The following is a 21,061-nucleotide window of genomic DNA, read 5'->3' as shown; positions in this document are numbered from 1 at the left end:
CAAAATTTCAATATGCCTAATATAAGTAGTAATTAATGGACTTATTTTCTCTTAAGTACCAGAAACAGTAACTACCAAAACTGCTACAAAAATCAAGGCAAAATTCTTCAAGAACTATGCAGCATGAAAAGGTCAAGTAGAACCATTTAATGGATAAAATCATAAAATAGTTTCTGATTAGATTTTTGCTCTTCTTTCAAAAAAAGATAACATACATCTTACTGGCAGTTCAACAACACTCTTTGGGACAGAAAACATGTATGTCTCACTTCAGGAAGGGAATTAGGCCTCTTACTCCCAAAATTTAATCTTTTTAAATACTGACGATGCAAAGAAAAGAGAACACAAGAAAAAAGCAAAAGTTTTATTCCTGTTAAAGAGTACTTTTTCTTTTTTGTGAGAATCAGTGCACTTTTTTCTAAAGAAAGACTATATGCAAGAGAAAACAATTAATTTGCCACTTTGCCACAATATAGCAACCATCTTTTACTTGAGGCATTAAAAACATCTGCATGGTGACTTCTGTAGTACAAACCTCAAAAACATTCCCTCATGAACAGAGGATCAAAAGACTGCCAGTCTTGGCTTGGACTATTCTGAGTCCTCTGTTATAAATTATACACAAATTTATCAATCTCCAAGGAAAGGGAAAATTGTTAAACTCCAAGGATAGCCAGAGAGTATCTTCTGGGGGATTTTTTAAAATTGATAATTTCACTGAAAATTACCTAAGTGGTCTAAGTTTTGAATGGGAAATCCCTATCTAAGGTTTTTGTTTGCTCTAATTGTGCCCCCTTTTCTTTCTTCAGGAGCCAGATTCCTTCAGAAAAACTCTCCAGCTCTGGCTGAGATACACATAACATTGCTACCTGTAGTTAATTCCACTGAAGATTAAAACTAAATTAAAGGATCTCCACAGTGCTTCAAATAGGTATGTATATTTTTTCAAAGACAGACATGACTCTGCATAGCATAAGAAAACTAAAACATCTTCTGAAATACTATGGTCCTAGCTAGGCAAACATAAGTCTTCCTAATATAAAAAATTATCACTTGCTGCTGAACTTGAACACAGCTAGACCTTACTGGCACTTACTGGCAGTAGGATGCAGCAGAAAACAATTTAAATTACAGTATCTGACTGGTTTTCCTCCCCCAGTGCATAATTACAATTATTTGCAATGCTTATTGACATTGCTGGCTCGCCCGTGCCAGCCACCATGCTGTTTAAAGGCAGAGCTGGCTCTCCAGAGAAGGGGCTGGATGTGCTGTAAAGGAAGGGTGGAATACACACGCTGCTGACAGGTGATAATGATGAGAAGGCCTGGCAGTGGGAGGATGGAAAGGAGAGGATGAAGCCCTTAGCCGGCCGTGTGCCGCAGCCCGGCCCGGTGCTGCCGTGGCCGTGTCGGCGCACAAGGAGCCCGGAGCGGAGCCAGCAGAGGGAGACGGTGCCCGTCCCGCCGGTGCCAGCCTGGGCCACTGCCCCACTGGCAGTTTCCAACAACACACAGGCCTAATAATTTGCCCAATAATCTTGTGATGTTAAATACAGCTTGTCCTGAAAAATCCCCCAAGACACAGAATCAGGTACAGAACCGCACCCAACCTCCGAACAACTTCGTGGTGAGTTAGCTTGGTTTTTCAAAACATTCCACCTCTGCAAACTCTTCAGTCAATTCATTGTTTTGTATAACTTGAGAGCAGCCTAAAGCTAAGCAGTTGAGCCTTCCTGTTTGAAAGTAATAACTTCAATTAGCATCTTCTATAACTGCAGTACAATTATTGTGCCTGAGATTAAAAAAAAAATCCTTTACTGACCTTGTGTTAATCTGGTCAATGGCTGAAATGGCACGTCCATGTTACTAGAACCACCACTATTTACACTAGATGTTCTTCTTTCATTACACATATGAAAACAAAGCACTGTTACCAACAGATTTTCCCATCCCAAGGAGTACCCTGAAATCTTTGTCAAACTTTCTCGCTTTCATCATTGCTCAGCTCATCACACAAACTATCTGCATAAATAAAGATGCAAGCATCTGCTGTATGGCAAATGGTCTCAGGGGCAGATGTTTTTATCCTTGCATTCATGTCACTGGCTTGGATACATTATTTGAACAGATGTACACAATCTGAAAGTGTCGTGTCCCACAGTGAAACGTCTCCAACTGCTTTCTATCAAAGTATATAAATGCTATTTGCACCTGCATTTATGTTAATGATACAAAGGCAGCAGGGGTTCCAGCAAAGTGAGAGCTGATGCTAAGAAACACATTTACAAGGCTAATGGAAGTTTGAGATCTCCCAGCACTGAACAACCATACTAACATGGATACAAAATGTGCAGAACCACACTTGACCTATGATTCTAAAAAAGTTAAAATAAACATACTTGAAGGAAAAAACTATTATTTTAGCATGTGATACTCTTTTCCAATGGATATTTTAAAAAGACAAAACCTATTAGATAAATAAACCAGGACAGCCTTATATTTTGCAAAATATTTGTCTAAGATACACAATTCTTTCATGTTTGAGTCATTTAACAAAAATATTTTATAAATCTGACGATGCCAAGGGTATTTAAGTTCACTAAGTCACAGTGGTATTGTATGCCATGGTGGAGCATTATAAAAAATACCAACACTTCCTCAATGGTAAATATTTAACATGAGTGTGAATAGTCAAATATAATGCTTCAGTGTTTGTTGTCATGTCATATGTTGTCATATGAATGAAATGATAATTTCATAATCCTGAGGAAGAAATAAAATTTGACAAGTTCGATATTTATTGTTCAGGAAAGTGCACTAATTGAACATGGTGTTACAATTGCTTGCTACTTAAAAGATAGTCACGCTTCTTATAAAATATTTTAAAACTGAGAAAAATACAGATGTCTTGAAGGAGTACGGATTAAATTACAGAACACCTGCTATTACATGACAAATGGCAGCAGTGAAGTGTTTAGCTGTCACTCAAGGAACTTGCACTAATCATTACTTCCATACTTAACTGAAAAATAACAAGCACACCCAAAGTACAGAAACACTGACAAATATGCCACATTGAATGTAACTGATGGACAGGTTCTATTTCCAATCTAATCTATTTCCAAAAGTTTTATTTGTAAGAAATTTACCAACATAAGAGCTGTACATAAATCATCACAAATTACTAATACCCTGCATGTTTTCAAAGTGCTACATTTAAGAAACAAGTGGAGCTTGATAAAAAGACAAAAAAGTATCATAGTAAAAAATATACGGAGACTAATGTATTTGTAGAGTATCATCATTTTACACTGATATCGCTCCTGGTCATGATCTAGGGAGGCCCTGCAGAGAAATCTTGACAGATTAGAGGTCTGGGTAACCACCAGCCACAGGAAGGTCAACAGGCAAAGTGCTGGATTCTGTTCCTGGGATGGGGCAACCCTGGATGTAGAGACTGGGCAATGGGAGGGTGGTGAGTAGTGCCACAGAAGGGGACCTGGGGGTCCTGGTCCATGGCAAGGTGAACCTGAGCCAGCAGTGCCCTGGCAGCCAGGAGGGCCAACCCTGTCCTGGGGGGCATCAGGCACAGCATGGCCAGCAGGGCAAGGGAGGGCATTGTCCTGCTCTGCTCTGCACTGGGGTGGCCTCACCTCGAGTGCTGGGGGCACGTCTGGGTGCCACAATATAATAAGAATATAAGGCTCCCCAGAGCAGTGGTCACAACACCAAGCCCAATGGAATGCAAAAAGTGTTTGTGCATTGCTCTCATACACATGATGGGACCCTTGGGGGTGGTGCTGTGCAAGGCCAGGAGCTGGACTTTGTGATCCTTGTGAGTCCCTTCCAACTCAGCTTATTGTTATTCTGTGACTTCCTACATGGAAGCTCACTTCCAAGCGATCTTTACCATTCCCTCTGGGTACAAGTCAGTAACAGGATACTGACTGGAATGGATTTTGATTTAGGAGGAAAAAGAAAAAGCCTTCAAAAAAATTTCAAAGCAAATGCTTAATCAATCTGAAGTTTACATACAGCTTCACAGTCTCTATTCTCCTATTACTATTCAAAAATGGCTTTAATGTAAGACTATAACCAGGGGCAAATTCCTGTTACTTAAAGAAAAAATTGAATTAATGCTTTTACGTATTAGAATTGAGTACTTCAGTCACAAGCATGGGAATATAGAGCACACTCTGGGGTGGGCAGCTTTACCCAACAGGAAGTACTGTCTTCCTTGAAAGAACAGTCCCAAGAGACACAGAACTCATCAACTAAGATCAATCAGAATGACATGCTTCTGCAACAGCTTCTCAGAATTATTATAGCATCATAAAAATACTCAGTCTTCACAAAACAGGTAAAGTATAAACTTACATGACAGTAAAAGCTCAAGGCTTCAAATAAAGTAATAGATAGTGCTATTCCTAATTAACATAAGTACTAACAATGGAAACTTAACTGACAACCAGCAATGGTTCTGAAAGGTCCATTAGAGCTGATGTCATACCCATCAAACATTCACTCACATTTAAGTATCATTAAAAATGACATTCATGTTAAAAATCATACTTAAACATTAGCATTGAGACACAGATCAAAAGAGAAAGGAAACTGAAGTTACAGCTACACATTTAGAGGCTTGAGAATACATAAATACCCTTACTAATAACAGAGGGAAAAAATCAAGACATCAACCCTAGTGAAAACTAAATCGTATGAAAGACAACTTTTGAAGAAACCACATAGAAGAAAGAGCTAAACACACAAAAAAATTAGTAAGGATGGGAATGTTAAAGAAAAGGCATTTAAAAAAAATCCAAGTTAATGCTTCTTCCTGTTTCTGCTAACTGTGTAGCATAATTTGCAGATAGATTTAACCCCATTTAATATGAAGATCAAATATAGCAGGGATTTTCAAATATATGAAGATTAAAAAAAAATTAATAAAACCTGAATACTTAATTCTGCTGAATCAAAGAAGAAGCAGATTTATGCACTTCAGGTGTTAACAGTAATTAGCAATGCCCTAAAGAAGAATACAATTTTAGCTATTGTAATTGTTTAAAGTGATAAATGCTGCAGTAATGGCTTTTTTTTTTCAAATCATACCACAGCAGAATACTAGACACAAGTAATACAGTAATTAATAATGATGATATTTCTTCCACATTGTGAACCACAAGCATCTAATTTCTAAATAAAGTATAGAAAGCATACTATACCTGCAGAAACTGTTAACGGATTCTGCATTATGCCCTTTAACAGTTACGACAATGTTCCTAGAAAGAAATACAGATACTTAGAAGCTCTGATAATTTCTTACAAACTAACAAAAAAATGAACAGGACAATGGCAATAGTTTCCAGACTTGTATTTCAGAATGGATCCCAATATGCCCATAGCTCTCAAGAAAACACCACCAGAGATTTACACCAAGGGTTTCTTTGGACCCCTATATGTGCTCTCCATATTTCAACACTACCAACTTTGGTTTCTTGTGATTCAACAACCTTCTTAAAGCCAGGAAAGAGCACAGTCATGAATCCCAACGTGGCAATACATTCTGGAGAATCACAGACAATACAGGGTAAAGCAATCATTTCCCTTCAAACATGTGGACCTGTTGGGGAGGATCCAGAGGAGAGCCCCAGTGTTGATCACAGGGCTAAAACACCTCTCTATGAAGACAGAACTGGGGCTGATCAGCCTGAAGAATGGAAGGCTCCTAGGAGACCTTATAGCACCCTCCAGGACCTAAAGGCAGCCAGCAGAAAAGCTGCAGTGGACTTTTTACAAGTGTATCTGCAGATAGGACAGGGGGTATTGGTGTTAAACTGAAAGAGGATAGGTTTAGATTAGATACTAGGAAGAAATTCTTTACTGTAAGGGTGGTGAGGCACTGGAACAGTTTTCCTAGAGAAGCCATGAATGCCTCCCCAAGGCCAAGCTGGATGCAGCTCTGAACAATGTGATCTAGCAGGTTACCTGCCCAGACAGGGTTGTTGGGACTCAGTGGGGCCTTTAAGGTCCCTCCCAACACAAATCATTGTGATCCTATGTGACTGCATGGATCCCACATAACTGTCTGACCAGCAGAATCCTCCATGGATGCTACAATGAAGATACCACCTTGCTCTTGTGAACCAAACATTACACTGCCACCTGTCCTGAATGTGCTGTGCTGTTGGTAATTACAAGATGTGATGCACTGCATTTGAAAAAATGGCTTTACATCAAATGGCCACCCAGTAAATGAAGAGTTGGCTACTTCTTTCCAGTGCAGCTGAGTGTGCTATTCAAGCTCTGCTGAAGTGGGATTCAACAGTCAGGGAGGAAAGACACAGGATAACACAATGACAATATAAAACTGTTGTTATCCACTTACATTTATTTTTCATAAAATGGCCTAGCTTTTGGAATGGCTGCATCATAGTTTGGTTCAAATGAACACCAGTAACATGTTAGACATCACAAAGGGTATGAAGCTCTTGTTCTCCTGATGCAGCCAGAGGCTTTGGTAAGGTAACAGAAAAGTCCATTGACCGACACAGATGGAACTAAAACTTCTTGGGGGTTTACTCAGATCTTGGCTTTCATAGTAATGAACATCTACAACATTTCCACAAACAAAGCCAGCTGCACAGATGTGGAGATTGCTGATTTTCCTGACCAATTTAACAGCCAGGAGAACCTTACATAAAGAACATGCCAGACATGCACTCAAGACACATCTTCTGAGTACATGAAGTATCAAAGATTAGTTTTGCTTAAATACAGAATACATAGGACAAATAGTGATGCAAATACCAAACAAAATGAGCCTTGAACATATTTCTTTACTGTCATGCAATTGACTCTCAAAAAGCAATGGTGAGGTTCTGGAAGAAAATGGTTCTGTAGGTAGCAGTAAAGTTAAAGGAAAACCAATTCCACTTTCAGAAAGCTCACCATAAAGCACAGAAGAACACTAAGCATGGCTGCTGTGAGGAGACCTCTCACAGAGCAAACAGGTGAAGCTCTCTAGTAGCTGTACCTTCTGTTCTGAGCCATGGTAACATGCATGCTGGTACATCAACCAGCACCTCCTGGCAGTGGCTTCCTGATGCCCATCAGCAGATCCCCACCTGCCTCAAAGAGCCTCTGTCCGTGGTACTTGAGCAGCCAAGCCATGAGCTGTCAGGCCCAGCACACAAACACACACTGGCTCATCTAAATGCAGTTTGATGTTGTGGGAACAGACAGACAGCTCCCTCTGCACATCCAAGAACGGAACACATTGGCCACATTGATGTAATTCTGGAATGGCGAGACATGTCCAGAAATCAGTGTGGGTTTCCAACTTCTGTCACCCACATTGTAGGACATCCTTCTTTAAGGCCATATTGATCAATAACAGCTTTTCAGAGAAACAAAGTCTGAAGTTTTTCTCCCCCCTCAGTATTTACAGGATTCCAATACACACTGAAACATTTAAAGCAACACGTATTCCTGTAAAAACAATTTGAGAAATTATATTCAAATAAAGTTTCTCAAAATTATTATTTCAAAGTCACTTTTTTTTTTAGGTTTCCATGGTCTTTCCCTGTGTATGGGAGCATTAAATAATGTTAAGAGGGTGCCTCATCTATAGTTACTATCTACTTTTAGAATTACAACAAACCAGACTTCAGGATACAGATCAACAATTCTTAGAATACTATGTGGAAATAGAAGCTCCAGACATTTTTCCAAAGTTCCTCCCAGACACATTCACAAACCCTAACACTACAACACAAAATTCGATCATATAAATCTAAACATTTTCCAGAGGCATCTCTGATTTGAATTAAACTCTAACTGCAGCAAGGTAATGGCATTAACCTAGAAAATCAGTGCTTATTTGACAGACATTGATCACCTGCTCTTAATAATAATCATAATAATTTTAAAAGAGTATAATTTCTCCAATTAACATTGATAATTTCTTTTAGCAATTCATGAATAGTATTTTTATTATTGTTGTCATATGAAAGAACCTTTCACTACACTTTATATTTGGAGATATTTAATCAAGTAACCTCCCTTTTTGGAAAAACTGAAGAGTTCAAGATTCTGAAATCAGGACAAATTCTAATCCCTTCATTTTTTTCTATCCATCCTTATATGAATTATGTGTTAAAGCATGTTTTCTTTGACTACATATAGTTTACAAAGCAAACCATAAACATTGTGCATTGGTCCCATCTGTGTTTTACACTGTTTTCAAATACATCAATTGTGATTCTGTCTTTTTGATCCTTTCTCTGACAGTTTTTGACACTTTTCTGCTAGGCTCTAACATGTTTAACAGATATTTATTGTCTACACACATTTTATGCATGTCCTAAACAGAAAATGCAGTCTAACTAAAAAGTTCTGTATAGTACATTGATTCAAACTTTTAGAATTTGAAAATTATAACCACAAAAGTACTTATGCCTGCCCTGAGCAGGTATGGAAGTTTTTTTCCCATTTCACTATAAATCTGGCTTGGTATGACTACTTCCCATAAAAAAAAAAAAAAAAAAATTCCATGCCGATGTTCAAAAAAAAGCTATGCTTAGAACTAAAATTATTAATTAAATTTTGTACCTCTTTTACATTCTTATATCCAGAAAAAGATTTAGGCTGGTCAGCAACTAGTAATTCAGTATGTCCTGATGCTTTCATTGAGTACTGAAGAGGCAAATGTTCTTTCACTCTTCTCTGGTTATATTTGAATCCAATACTGGCTCTTTCCAAATACATGAATTTCTATCTGCCAATATCATAAATTCTTCTCCACCTGAGAGCTTATCAAAATGATACAGATTTTTAAAATTCTATATAATCTTAAAATTTGTTTTGCTCAGTTTATAACTCTACCATAAAGCCCTAAATAAAATCATTCAAGTCTCAGTGTTCCAGAACTCAAATTAGTTTTCTGGAAATCTGCTGCTGACTACTCAGAGATGAAAAGAAAGCTATTATAAGAATTTCAAGTGAAGTGGAGTTGAAGCTGGACAGAATTAGAAAGTAAGTTCTCTCTTAATGCCATAAAATAAGCTCTATCATGCCTGTACTATTCCTCATGTTACCAGAGAATGAAAGAATAAACTTCATTATTCGTAAGAGGTAAAAATAGCAAGCAAACTGGAAAAAAAATCCCATACTGTAACTCAGTCTTTAACAACCAAAGGAAGCAGAGCATATACATGTAATAATTTCAAAGCAATTTTCACAGGAAGATACCCACAGGTCTTTTATAGGAAACAGGTGTCCTGATAGACACACTGAATATGAATATCAGTTGAACCCAATTAACCTAATTCAATGCTTGTCCATACTAAGACATTTATCTTAGATGTTACACAAAATCCTTTAGGATATTACAGAGAAGCGATAAATAGGCTGTAAAGGTTATGACATTAATTTTACTGTCATCCTCATGCTTTAAGCAGACATCAAAACTAAAAACCTCATCCTCTGGGAAGGAAGAACTACCTGAAAGTAATTATAGGACTTATTATCATAACAGTATTAAACTAGACCACTATGACCCGAACCAAATTTGTTTTTGGTACCTTTTGTTAAAAGAACAAAGCATCTCAATGACGACTGTACCTTCTAATACAGTGTACATTAGTATAGGCACTAGAAGAAAGCATTACATCAAATCTTGTAACTTCATATTAGGCTTTATTATGAATTTTAATTTAAACTAAGCATGTGAAGAAATATTATGTAATTTAATTTCAGAAGGAAAGCATCCAGCTAAAAAGAAATATTAAATACTTATTACAGTTTAGAAAAGACATTGTCCTGACAGAAGCCCATGAAATGCCCATTTGTATTTCAAAAGCAATTTTATTCACTTCATTTTTCACACCTGTTCTTTCACATACCATGCCATCTTGTAAATGAGTGCCATGCAAACAGTATTTCCCATAATTTAGAAACTTTTCAACTGAAACCAAGTTCCCCAAAAAGCCTGAAAGTATTGAATCAGCACAGCTTCCAGGAAAGTTGGCAAAATCCTTTGTTATATAAAGGCCAAGTTAGCCTTGAAATAAAAGATTAAAACATTGAAGCTATGAAAAAACAGAGAGAAAGATAAAAATGACAGACACAATGACTGACTAGCGTAACACACAAAAGCATTTGTTCAAGCAAGTGTATTTGCCAAAAGCCTGCAGTGCTTGGCTACTTTATAAAAATCAAGCACAAGGCATTAAGCCAATTTGTTTAAAAAAATAAAAACCCCTCCAAAATTCTAAACCCCAATAACCAAGCAACAGCTGATTTACATTTCTGAAAACCTGCAAAATATTCTGCATTTCGCTATTCGCATCTTCAGTCTCAAATGTCTGATTTACTCCATGTTTCCTATTTTTCATATTTTTACAGCAGGAGTTAATCCTGTTTCAGATCCTAGTCTTCCTATTTTACACCCAAAGAGATATGCATGTAGTCACAAACAACAGCGTGTGAAATTGCTCACTGCTTATGTTTCCATACTTAGATAATTCATCACGGAGAAATGTGTGTCCATGGCAGAATTCTTTTGGCTGAGCCCATTAGATGACTTCAGCAGAACCACAAAAAGAAAGAGAACAGTACAAACCCAGCAGAACCTAAAACCCAGGCTATTTTTAAACTTTTGGTCATCCTGTGAGATGGACCAGCCCGAGCGCATTTCCTGAACTTCAAGCCTTACATGCACTGAATGCCACAGTGGCAATCCTGGACAAAAATGCTTCCCTTCATACTCTGCTGGGTGATGTGGGGAATGGTTGGCTGGCAAGCCTACACTCTGCCCATCTGTCAGAGTGGAACTGTGCCTACACGACAGGTTCTATGCCACTTTCAGTAACATGTTGCTGAGAATAAAAGCTTATTTATGAAACAACATAGGGCAACATCAACATTCGGCTTAAAATAGCAGGCAAATGAAAAATGATTGCTTTTCTTGAGGAGATAAGTCTTTTGAAATCAGCTTGGAGGTTTTTCACTTTATGAATAAAGACTAGCACATACACTGCAAGAAATGAGGCTGTTCCACACATTTTCTCCTATTGTGGCCAAACTAGCATACAGTCTCGCCAATTATTATTTTATAACTATAACTATCTCCAAAAAAGCAAATTCAAGGACCTGAAAAAAATGTATTAAAGTGAAATTTCTCAAAAAGACACTGGGAGAAGAGAAGGCTAAAGAAGGTGCAATATTGAGTCTTCATTTTATGAAATCTACGTGTATTAAAATAAAGTGTACTGGAACAGTTTTTATGACTATAAATAACCCCAACTATTTTCCATTTAAGAAAACAACTCCATTCTGAAAAAATTCAAAAGAGCCTGGTCACTATTATGCCTGATATTAACCAATTCATTGAATGTCAAAAAATAACATCTTTTTTTCCAAATTTCCAATTTAAAAGGACAGATTGTCATATTATGTTTTCCTTAGTAAATTCCTTCTTGGTAGGAGTGCTCTGGAGAGCACTGGAGACCCAGGTAAGTTCCATGTCTGGGTCAGACATCTTTTCTATTTCCTTGTATTAAAAGGACAAATCAATCTTGGTTATTACTGGTGTGATAGTAACTGTGAAATGATGAATCAATACAAATGGATAGATTTTGTTCTTGACTCTTAGGACAGCTAAAAATTAGTTCTGCAAAATACAAATTTCATTTTTATAGCATACTACATGAAATCTATGCTGCCCACAATTTAAATTCAAATTAACTTAGAACTTAAAACAAAACAAGAAACAGAAATATGCACCATTCTTAGTAGGTAATGACTAATCTAGAATTCACTTTATAATTCAAACAGCACAATTCCTTCTACTCCTGTTCCTCACCATCACCACATTATCCTGGTTCTTAATTAAGCACTCATTTATTGCTTGGGTCCAAACTGCTTAGAAGCTTTGCTGGGATTCTCAACAATGCAGTTTCCTAAGACACAATCTGTGTATCTTACACTTCTGTTAGCAATATATTATGTCATTCATAGTAGAACTGCAGCACACCACTATGGTTTTCAGTTTGTAATACCTAATTAAACTCTGAGACTTTTTGGCTTTTGATCGTAATTAATTACTGATTTGACCTGACTACATATTTAATCTCTCACTGTGCTGTACATAAGCTTTCTTTTCAGATAAACAATATCACAAACACTAAAACAGCAATTTCATTGGAGTTACACTAAAACTTCACAGAACCAGACAAACATCTGTGGCTGTGTACACAGCTACTCACAAAATCATTCAGGTTGGCAGAAACTGCACAAGGTCATCCTGTCCAACTTCCCTGCTGAAGACAGGGTCAACACTGGCCTTACAGCTTTGTCTGGATGAGTCTTAAAAACATCAACAACTGCCTCTCAGAAATCAAATTGTATTTACTAACTGACAGGAAAGGGTAGCCTGAAAATGACAGCAAAATTTGGTCTACATACATAGGACAGATTGTTCCATCAATTCCTATGGCAATGCTCTTACCATACTTCAGAATTACCTAAGCCTCCCATATTTATTATTTAGTTATGCTGATGGATTAAAGAGAACTTCAGATTGATTGGCAGAGAATAAAGACATTTTGTAATAAAATGACATATATACTTTTTATTTACCTGATGAATAATCAGTTTTTATACTAGAGAAGTCCAGATTATTTCAAAGAGCAGAAGGAGGTGGTTAACATACAAAGGTACCAACCAAAATAACTAAAGAAGACTACAGGAAAGATCAAAAAGACCCATTAGTTGTATTTTACTTGGTTTTTTTTATCTTCCTCCACTTTAACATTTGAAGAATAAGCTATTACTAGTAGTGTTACAACTTCCAATGAAAGCTTTAGGTTTCTATTTATTTTAGACTACAGAAAGAACAAGGTCTGCAATGCTGAAAGGAGAGCAAGTTCTGTTTAATTTGATAGTCCTAACATATTTTAGAGCTACTTGATACACTTCAAAACATAACCACATGTACAAAAAATTTATTTGAATGTGTCAGATAACACAGACCTAAAAATTCCACTAATAATCAGAGGATTAAGAGCGACATTCATCCGCACAATTTTGACTGATTTAAGTTTGAAATGTGATACTGAATTCTTCACAGAATCACAGATGGCCCTGAAGTTTTGTAGATACTAAACAAGAAATAGTCAATCACTTCTTCTGACTGAAGTATTTTGGGTTACTTCAACACCAAGCTGCATCTTTCTGATAAAACTTCCTGTGTCATTCAAGAAGGATTTTCTACAGGGTTTCATTATTTTCATATACTCTGGGTATGTTTTTAATGTTCTACTTAGAAGAAAAAACAACAGCTGACAAAAAGCAAAAAAACACTTCAGGCTTTGCAAGGTGAATTGCTTTTGCAATTCTGACTAAAATAATGGAATTATTTCTGATTTTACAGCTGCAAACTTGAACAAAGTACTCCATTTTGCTATGGCACCAAATAGCAGCATCATCTACAGCTCTTTCTATAAGAATTTCCATTACAAGTTTCTTAAAAGGCCAAGAAAACTACATTGTGGCTTTTATAAAGTTTGTGTAGCAATATCCTCTATACTTCATAAAATGCAGTGTATGTTTTTTAAGTTCAATATATTGTATTCACAGACCCAAGCAAAACAAGCATTCAAGAACTAACATATAAAAATAAAAATTAAAAATAAAAATTAAAATAACATCCATTTACTATGACTGTGCCCAATCAAGATGTACTTCCAAGAAGTTAAAATTCAAACTGCCTACCAAATGATGACTTTCTGTTTAAATTCCCTCTCAAAAGGGCTCACCTCTAACACAAATTCAAACTCAAATTCAAACACAAATTCAAACAAGACAATTTGAAACAAAGAACAGGAAAATGGTATTAGCATCAAAAAAAACTAACATTACCACATGCTTAAGACCATTAAAGCAAACTAAATTCTAAGGCCTAACAAACAAAAAAAGCTCTTAATTTGAATTATACACAGAACTATTTAGTGATTTATGTTGAGGGAAGAAGCCTGTTTTCTTCAGCTGAACTCAAATGCAAATTTAAGTTTTACTGAAGAAGCAGAATTCATTTCAGCACATGTAACTGTTGTGAGGCACAACTGGTCCTTCAGACAGCCCTGTAGTAAAAAATATTCCTGGTAAGGAATCAGATGTTGTACTAAGAACTGGTTCAACTGTTTTGGTGTTACACTGATTCTGCCCCCAAACTCTGCCTGTAATACTGCTAGCCCAGACTGTGCCAGGGCTAAGGATGGGTTTTTTCTGGATAACTGAGTGTTCAGTACACTTCAAGAACACATCTGCTTTTAAAACTAGAGATGCAAATACAATAGTAGGATTTTATTTTAATACCCAACATTAAAAACATTGCTCAACTGTGAGTTGTATCTTATGTTTCCCAAACACTATCCTACTCACCAGAAAGGAGTATGTGTTTAACAGGTCATATCTAAAAATCCTCTAAATATCTAATGACTAGCATAAGCAGCTTCCACCTTTACTGCCTCCCAAGCACATAATGAACTGTTCTGCATTAGAAGAATCATCAGACAGTAAGCTGACAAATTAGAATATAATCTCACTGAATCACCCTCATAAAACCCAGAGTTCCAAATTTAATGCAAAAATTAAAAGGTCACATTTTATATAAGTTCTGTCACAGCTGGCGCTTAAAGTGTTAAAGAATATTGTGTAAACTTTCTATTTGTAGATAAAAAGAATTCCCAACATGCAACCAATGCACTCAAAATTATATTGCATAATTAAGGGCAGTTCAACATCCACAGCTGAAGATGTGAACTACAGCTCTGGAACCCTCACGAGAGCTGCAGCCAGGGAAGTGACAGCGCAGCTGAGAGCTGAGCACAGGCAGCAGAGGCAGCATCTGCCCTCCCTGCTGCTGCTGTGCCCAGACTAATTCATACAGACCCCAGCAGAGAGGTTCAGCTGCTCACCCACATTCTTTGCTCGGTCACATCCCTCTCACTCTCTGGCAAAGGACTGTCACCACTTCGATGGATTCTCCTGCATGGAATGTCCCAGTTCCCTGGCTGGGAGCTCCCAGAGCTCTGACCCAACTGAAAAAGCAACTGCTGGGCTGAAGTGACTAATGTGTCATTTACTTTAAGAACAATCAGAACATAATAGAGTGTATTTTCTCGTCAATCAGGTATACATACATTTTTTAATACATATAGTAGAAGTTAAATAGACACAAACATTCCAGATGTAGCTAGTTTTGGTGACAAGCTTTATTGAATAGCATCAAGGAGCACACAAAATACCAGAAGTTGTTCAAAACTGGTACACCATTCCTACAAAATACACAGGACAACATTTCTGTAATTTATTTAAATGATTCTCTTTCATGCAGTCTATTATTGTCTATCAGCACTGTGTTACAGATGAACCATACTTACTACAAAAACTTTCACACAGTTAAAAATACAAAAAAGAATAAATCAAAATCCAACCTGTCCTAGTTTACTGCCTTCACTCAGCTTGTGTTGTTCTCATTGTGCAAATAGTCCTTGCCAAAATAATTTTCGTTTTTGTATCCACCACCCTGTTTGTTGTCTGAAAAACGTTAAAGGCACAGAGCTTCAAAGACTATCGGACATTTTTAATGAAGTGTCCTTAAAACATGTTCACGGAGAAAAAATGTGAAATAAACATGTCAAAATTATTCCTGGATGCTGTCCAGCAACCAGCTGTGGCGTGCAGTCTATGCTAACCCTGGGAACATTCTTCTTTCTCTATGGGCCTCCAGCTTTGTCTTCTGTTCCTACGGATATTTGTATTCCAAATGCATTCAGTTAAATCTCAAACTAAGCAAGACCAAACTGAATTAGTACTTCAAGAGGAAAACAATTAAGCATGACCAAGCTTTTAAATCAGCTAGGTTTTTTTGGTTTGACACACAGTACCTTTTCATGAATTTACCATAAAAGCCATGCTGTGGGACACCTACACTGCTCGAGTCATGTCAAGCCTTCAAATTCTAACACTCAAGTTCTGCTGACTTAGGGCAATTAAATAACCAAACATCTATTTTTTGAATAGCAGCACTAATTCCTACTTTATGTCCAAATCCAAACTTTGCTAGTCATGCTCAGTGTCTTACAGCAGAGTTCTAATTATTTAAGAGACTACTCAAGCACGCACATAGAGAGTGAAAAAAAGGCAAAGGTCACAAAAGAAAGGCTAAGGAAAAAGTGCCTAATGCTTAGCAGAGAAGGTGAATGAAGCCATGGAAGAGGCTGAGGCACTGATATAACATTACCAAGAGTAGATGAAGGTGCAGTGGTACAAATCCACAGGATCAGAAGGATGCTTTCAGCAGTGTGGAGAGAGCTGACCAGTGTCACCACAAGGATGCACTCTATCATCTTCCAAAAATCATGGCCTCAAGGGAGATCCCCAGAGACTGGAAAAAGGCACATAGCCATCTTCAAGAAAGGCAAGAGAGAGGATCTGGGGAACTACAGGCCAGTCAGTCTAATATCAGTTTACAGAAAGAGTAACCCCATGGAGCAGTACAATGAAGGTCTGACTTGCCCATTCTCATCAGCATTAATTATGTAATTCTCCTTTAAATCTTTACTGACAGCATACTACTATCAGCCTTTTCAAGGTGGACTTATTATACTTTCTAAATTTGGGCACATTAGTTCCCCTTCACCTCCAGCCTTCTAAAATTTCTCCACTGTTCCATGATTTGTTAAAACTCAAAATGAATAATTCATACAGCTTCTAAGCTTTTTTCTTTTTTAGTATCTGTAGGTGTCAGTGCAGCAGATTTAAAAACATTTAACATTAATAGTTGCTGGTACAGTGATAATACATTCTTCCCATCACTAATGATGGAGGTGGTGAGATGTAAAAGCATCATCCAGCCTCTTTCTGAATACAGAACAAAATATTTATTGAATATTTATGCCTTTCTCTGCACAGCAGAAATTTATCATCCTTGCCCAGTATTGGACTTCTATCACTACTAAGCTTCTGTACCCTTCAAGAACATCCTCTATATTTAAAGAACTCCATTGTACTCCACTGCCCACAGATTTTTATTAATAACTTTACCTCCTTAATCTCCTGTCTCCAAGCCATACAGTGCTTGCCATCATCAGCTCCCCATTCTTTAAAACTGTATTGCTTCACTCCCTTCCTTACCTTGTTTCAACCAAACAAATCATGTTTCCTGAAAGAAGAATTGTTCTGGGGGTAATAACTAAATGAACAAGTAGGTGTCAAGCAAGTCACATTTTTATGCTCAAGTACTCTTGTTTTTTAAGCCTGCTCTTCTTTTAAAGATTAAAGCAGGAGGTATGTGCATGCAGAACTTGTTCTTGGCTCCCAACCTGCAAAATTAGATCACAGCTCCTAACACACCTGCTCTATTTATTCTACATGCCTCAGAAAGAAAAACCTGAACAGAAGACAACAGAGTGGCTTTTATTTGTTTGAAAACTGTCAGAGAGATGTAAAGAATTATTTTCAAAGCTTCAAAAATTGATTCATGGCCAAGTGATTTATCAGCATAAACTCCAAATACCTGCAACAGGCTGAATTCTCATCATTTTTCTTTACTGAATACAGAATGACTTTAAGAAACTGCTCATCTTTCTAGGATCTGTATTACATTAAAAAGTCTCCAATATATTTTTTTCAGATAAAAACACTGGCACAGTACTACTCTACTTGTCTTCTGAATGGTGAGAACTGTTCAAGCAGGCAACAGAACATTTAATACACAAAACCACAGAAAAGTCTGTAAGGTTTTGCTGTGACATTTCATTTTTTAGAGGTTCTCTAGTGAACACTCATTAAACATGTTTTAACATACAAATTATTTCAGTCAGCTATAGTTTTCTTTACACAGCTGTGCTTTGATTTTTTAATCTATCATTTTGCTTTATCTCAAAAACTGGAACTAAATAGCAAAATATACAAGCCTGGACACAGAACATGTTATCTTTTAAGATTTAGATAAGGGTTTTAATATGGAAAGAACATTACCAAATGTATTTCTGTAAAACCAAAAATCAATGCTTCCCTTGCAGCAAAGCAGAAAACCCTGCGTATTATTTCTACCACATTCACTTCTGCTCTTCAAAGTCATTCACCTTTCACTAGGAGTGAAATAATGCAAGATCTGTTTTGTAAACTTTGTAGTTTTGAACTGTGCACTGGGTGAATGCCAACAATCTGCATCATCCTCTGTATCAAACATGGATTCATCCAGCTCAACTACTTCTTTTTAGGGCACTGGAAGGGAGGAGGGGAGATTAAAAATAATGGTGATAAGCGCCAAAGACATTTTGCACTTTTCTTCTAAGCTATTTCTGATCTGTGCGAATTCACTCGCTGCATGCAGGCCTCATGGCCCATACCATGTAAATGTCAATGATCATGCCACAAGTCAGAACTGAATTAACCTTAAAAATGAAACACAAAATTGCAATGACAAAGGGTTCCCTTCAAATCCACAGTCCTGTGATGAATCTAAAAAAGTAAGTATTTCCATTGATGACAGTTACCTTCAAAGATAAATAAGTATTTCTTTCAAGATTTCTGGCTATATATGTATTTAATTTGCAAGTTTCTTTAAAAATGTTTACTGCAATAGCTGTAGCACCTACAGTATTCAAGTACCACGAAAATTCACAGACTGGAAGCCAAATTCATTTTATACAGATGTAAGAATTGAGCTTAAGTTTCTGAAATGTAAAGTTTTGGATGGGAATTTTAGAAGAAGCCTCCCATAAGTAAAAAATTTAGACAATATATATACATTTACCAGATGACAAAACATAAAATTACTTCAAGCATGAGAGCAGACGACAAGAACAGAACTATTTCTGTACAAGACAAACACATAATAAGGATAATAAGGATATAGTGTATTCTGTTTCCTAACATCTTTCAAATTGCTAAATACCTTGTAAGGTTCTCTGTTTTCCTGACTGTTAATCTAAAACCATAACATTAACAGGACTTAAAAAAACAGAATCACAGAATAAGCCCCTGAGTTGGAAGGGACCCACAATGAGCATGGAGTCCAACTCCTGGCCCTGCACAGCATCACCCCCAAGAGTCACCCGCTGCGCATGAGAGCGTTGCACAAACACTTCTTGAATTCCATTGGCCTTGGTGCTGTGACCACTGCCCTGGGGAGCCTGTCCCAGTGACCAGCCACCCTCTGGGTGAAGAACCTCTTCCAAATATCCAACCTAAAACTATCCTGACACAACTTCAGGCCATTCCCTCCTGTCACTGGTCACCAGAGAACAGATCAGTGCCTGTCCCTCCTCTTTGCCTCACCAGACTGCAGTGAGGTCTCCCCTCAGGCTCCTCTCGCCCAGGCTGAACAGACCGAGTGATCTCAGCTGCTCCTCACACGGCTTCCCCTCAAGGCCTGCACCATCTTTGTGGCTCTCCTTTTCATGCTTTCTAACAGTTTAATCTCTTTCTTACACTGTGGCACCCAGACCTGCCCCCAGCACTCGAGGTGAGGCTGCCCCAGCCCCGAGCAGAGCAGGACAATGCCCTCCCTTGCCCTGCTGGCCATGCTGTGCCTGATGCCCCCCAGGACAGGGTTGGCCCTCCTGGCTGCCAGGGCACTGCTGGCTCAGGTTCACCTTGCCATGGACCAGGACCCCCAGGTCCCCTTCTGTGGCACTACTCACCACCCTCCCATTGCCCAGTCTCTACATCCAGGGTTGCCCCATCCCAGGAACAGAATCCAGCACTTTGCCTGTTGAACTTCATGTGGTTGGTGGTTGCCCAGTCCTCTAATCTGTCAAGATCTCTCTGCAGGGCCTCTCAAGGGTGCATCAGGCACAGCATGGCCAGCCAGGCAAGAGAGGGGACTGTCCCACTCTGCACAGGCACAGCCTGCCCTTGAGGCCTCTGTGCAGTTTTGGGCACCACAAGGAAAGGAAGACATAAAGCTGTCAGAAAGTGTAAAAAGAATCCTTCACCGAAATGGTGCAGGACCTTGAGGGGAAGCTCGAGGTGTGAGGAGTGGCTGAGGTCACTTGGTCAGGAGGAGACTGAAGGGAGACCTTATAGCAGTCTACAGTTTCCTCATGAAGATAAGGGGAGGGACTGGCACTGATCTCTTCTCTCTGGTGACCAGTGACAGGACCTTAGGGAATGGCCTGAAGCTGCATCATGGAAGGTTTAGGCTGAATATTAGTAAAGGTTCTTCACCCAGAGGGTGGTTGGGCACTGGAACAGGCTCCCCAGGGAAATGTTCACCGAGTCTAACAGAGGTGAAGAAGTGTTTGGACAATGCTCTCAGGCACAGGGTGTGACTCTTGGGGCTGCCCTGTGAAGGCCCAGGAGCTGGACTTTGATGATCCTTGTGGGACCCTCCCAACTCAGGATATTCTGTGATTTTTTCTACGCACCAATGGCAAACAACATAATTCATCAACATTTTAGCAGTACTTAAGACTCTGTCACATAGAGTTCAAGTCAAGAAAGCCATGGAGATAAATGTGCCCTTAAAAATCCAGTCAAGAGGAGCTCTGTGACTGAACAGCTTGTGAACACTGAAAGTGAGAAACCACTGCATTTGAAAACAAAGCGCTCTCAGTTCTACTAAACGTGCTGTGACACCGGATGTGTGTTAAATTTGTTTACATGTTACTTTTTATAGCCAGTTCCAAACTGAGGCACTTAATCTATCCTTAGATAAGTAAAATGAATTAATTACTATCAAATCCTAGACACATTTATGCATTTTGTCACAACAGTAATTTACATGTCCTCCCTAAGAGAGAACAACTCTGAATATGAAAATACATTTGACTACATTGTCTGAAAGCTTAAAAGCTCCCCTAATACAAATCATTCCTTATTTCTATAGCAGCATGTTAAAACCAGAGTTTCTTTCTCTGCATTAAATACACTTAAGGTTAGGTCCAATTCTTCCCTGCATCACAGCTATCTGCATCACCCTACCTCTAGTACATTACAGACACCAAAGTCCACAAGAGTTTTATGTTAAATCACTAGATCAACAT

General features: G+C 38.0%; 1 protein-coding gene across 7 annotated transcripts in view; it reads right to left on the bottom strand.

Moving 5' to 3' along the window:
* ZNF438 (zinc finger protein 438) overlaps positions 1-21,061 on the bottom strand; it is a 51,397-nt gene that overhangs the window by 14,254 nt on the left and 16,082 nt on the right. For 5 of the 7 annotated variants that reach the window (XM_077173490.1, XM_077173510.1, XM_077173485.1 and 2 more), the window contains one exon: positions 5,225-5,281. The exons of the other annotated variants lie outside the window; for them this stretch is intronic. In XM_077173490.1, coding sequence (XP_077029605.1) covers positions 5,225-5,252 — 28 coding nt within the window. In that variant the 5' untranslated portion in view covers positions 5,253-5,281. The remainder of the gene's footprint in view (positions 1-5,224; positions 5,282-21,061) is intronic. 7 annotated transcript variants of the gene reach the window in all.

The sequence above is a fragment of the Agelaius phoeniceus genome, chromosome 1 (assembly GCF_051311805.1).
Source record: "Agelaius phoeniceus isolate bAgePho1 chromosome 1, bAgePho1.hap1, whole genome shotgun sequence".
Lineage (NCBI taxonomy): Eukaryota > Metazoa > Chordata > Aves > Passeriformes > Icteridae > Agelaius > Agelaius phoeniceus.
The sequence above is the reverse complement of the archived record's forward strand: the minus strand, read 5'-3'. Positions and strand labels throughout refer to the sequence as shown.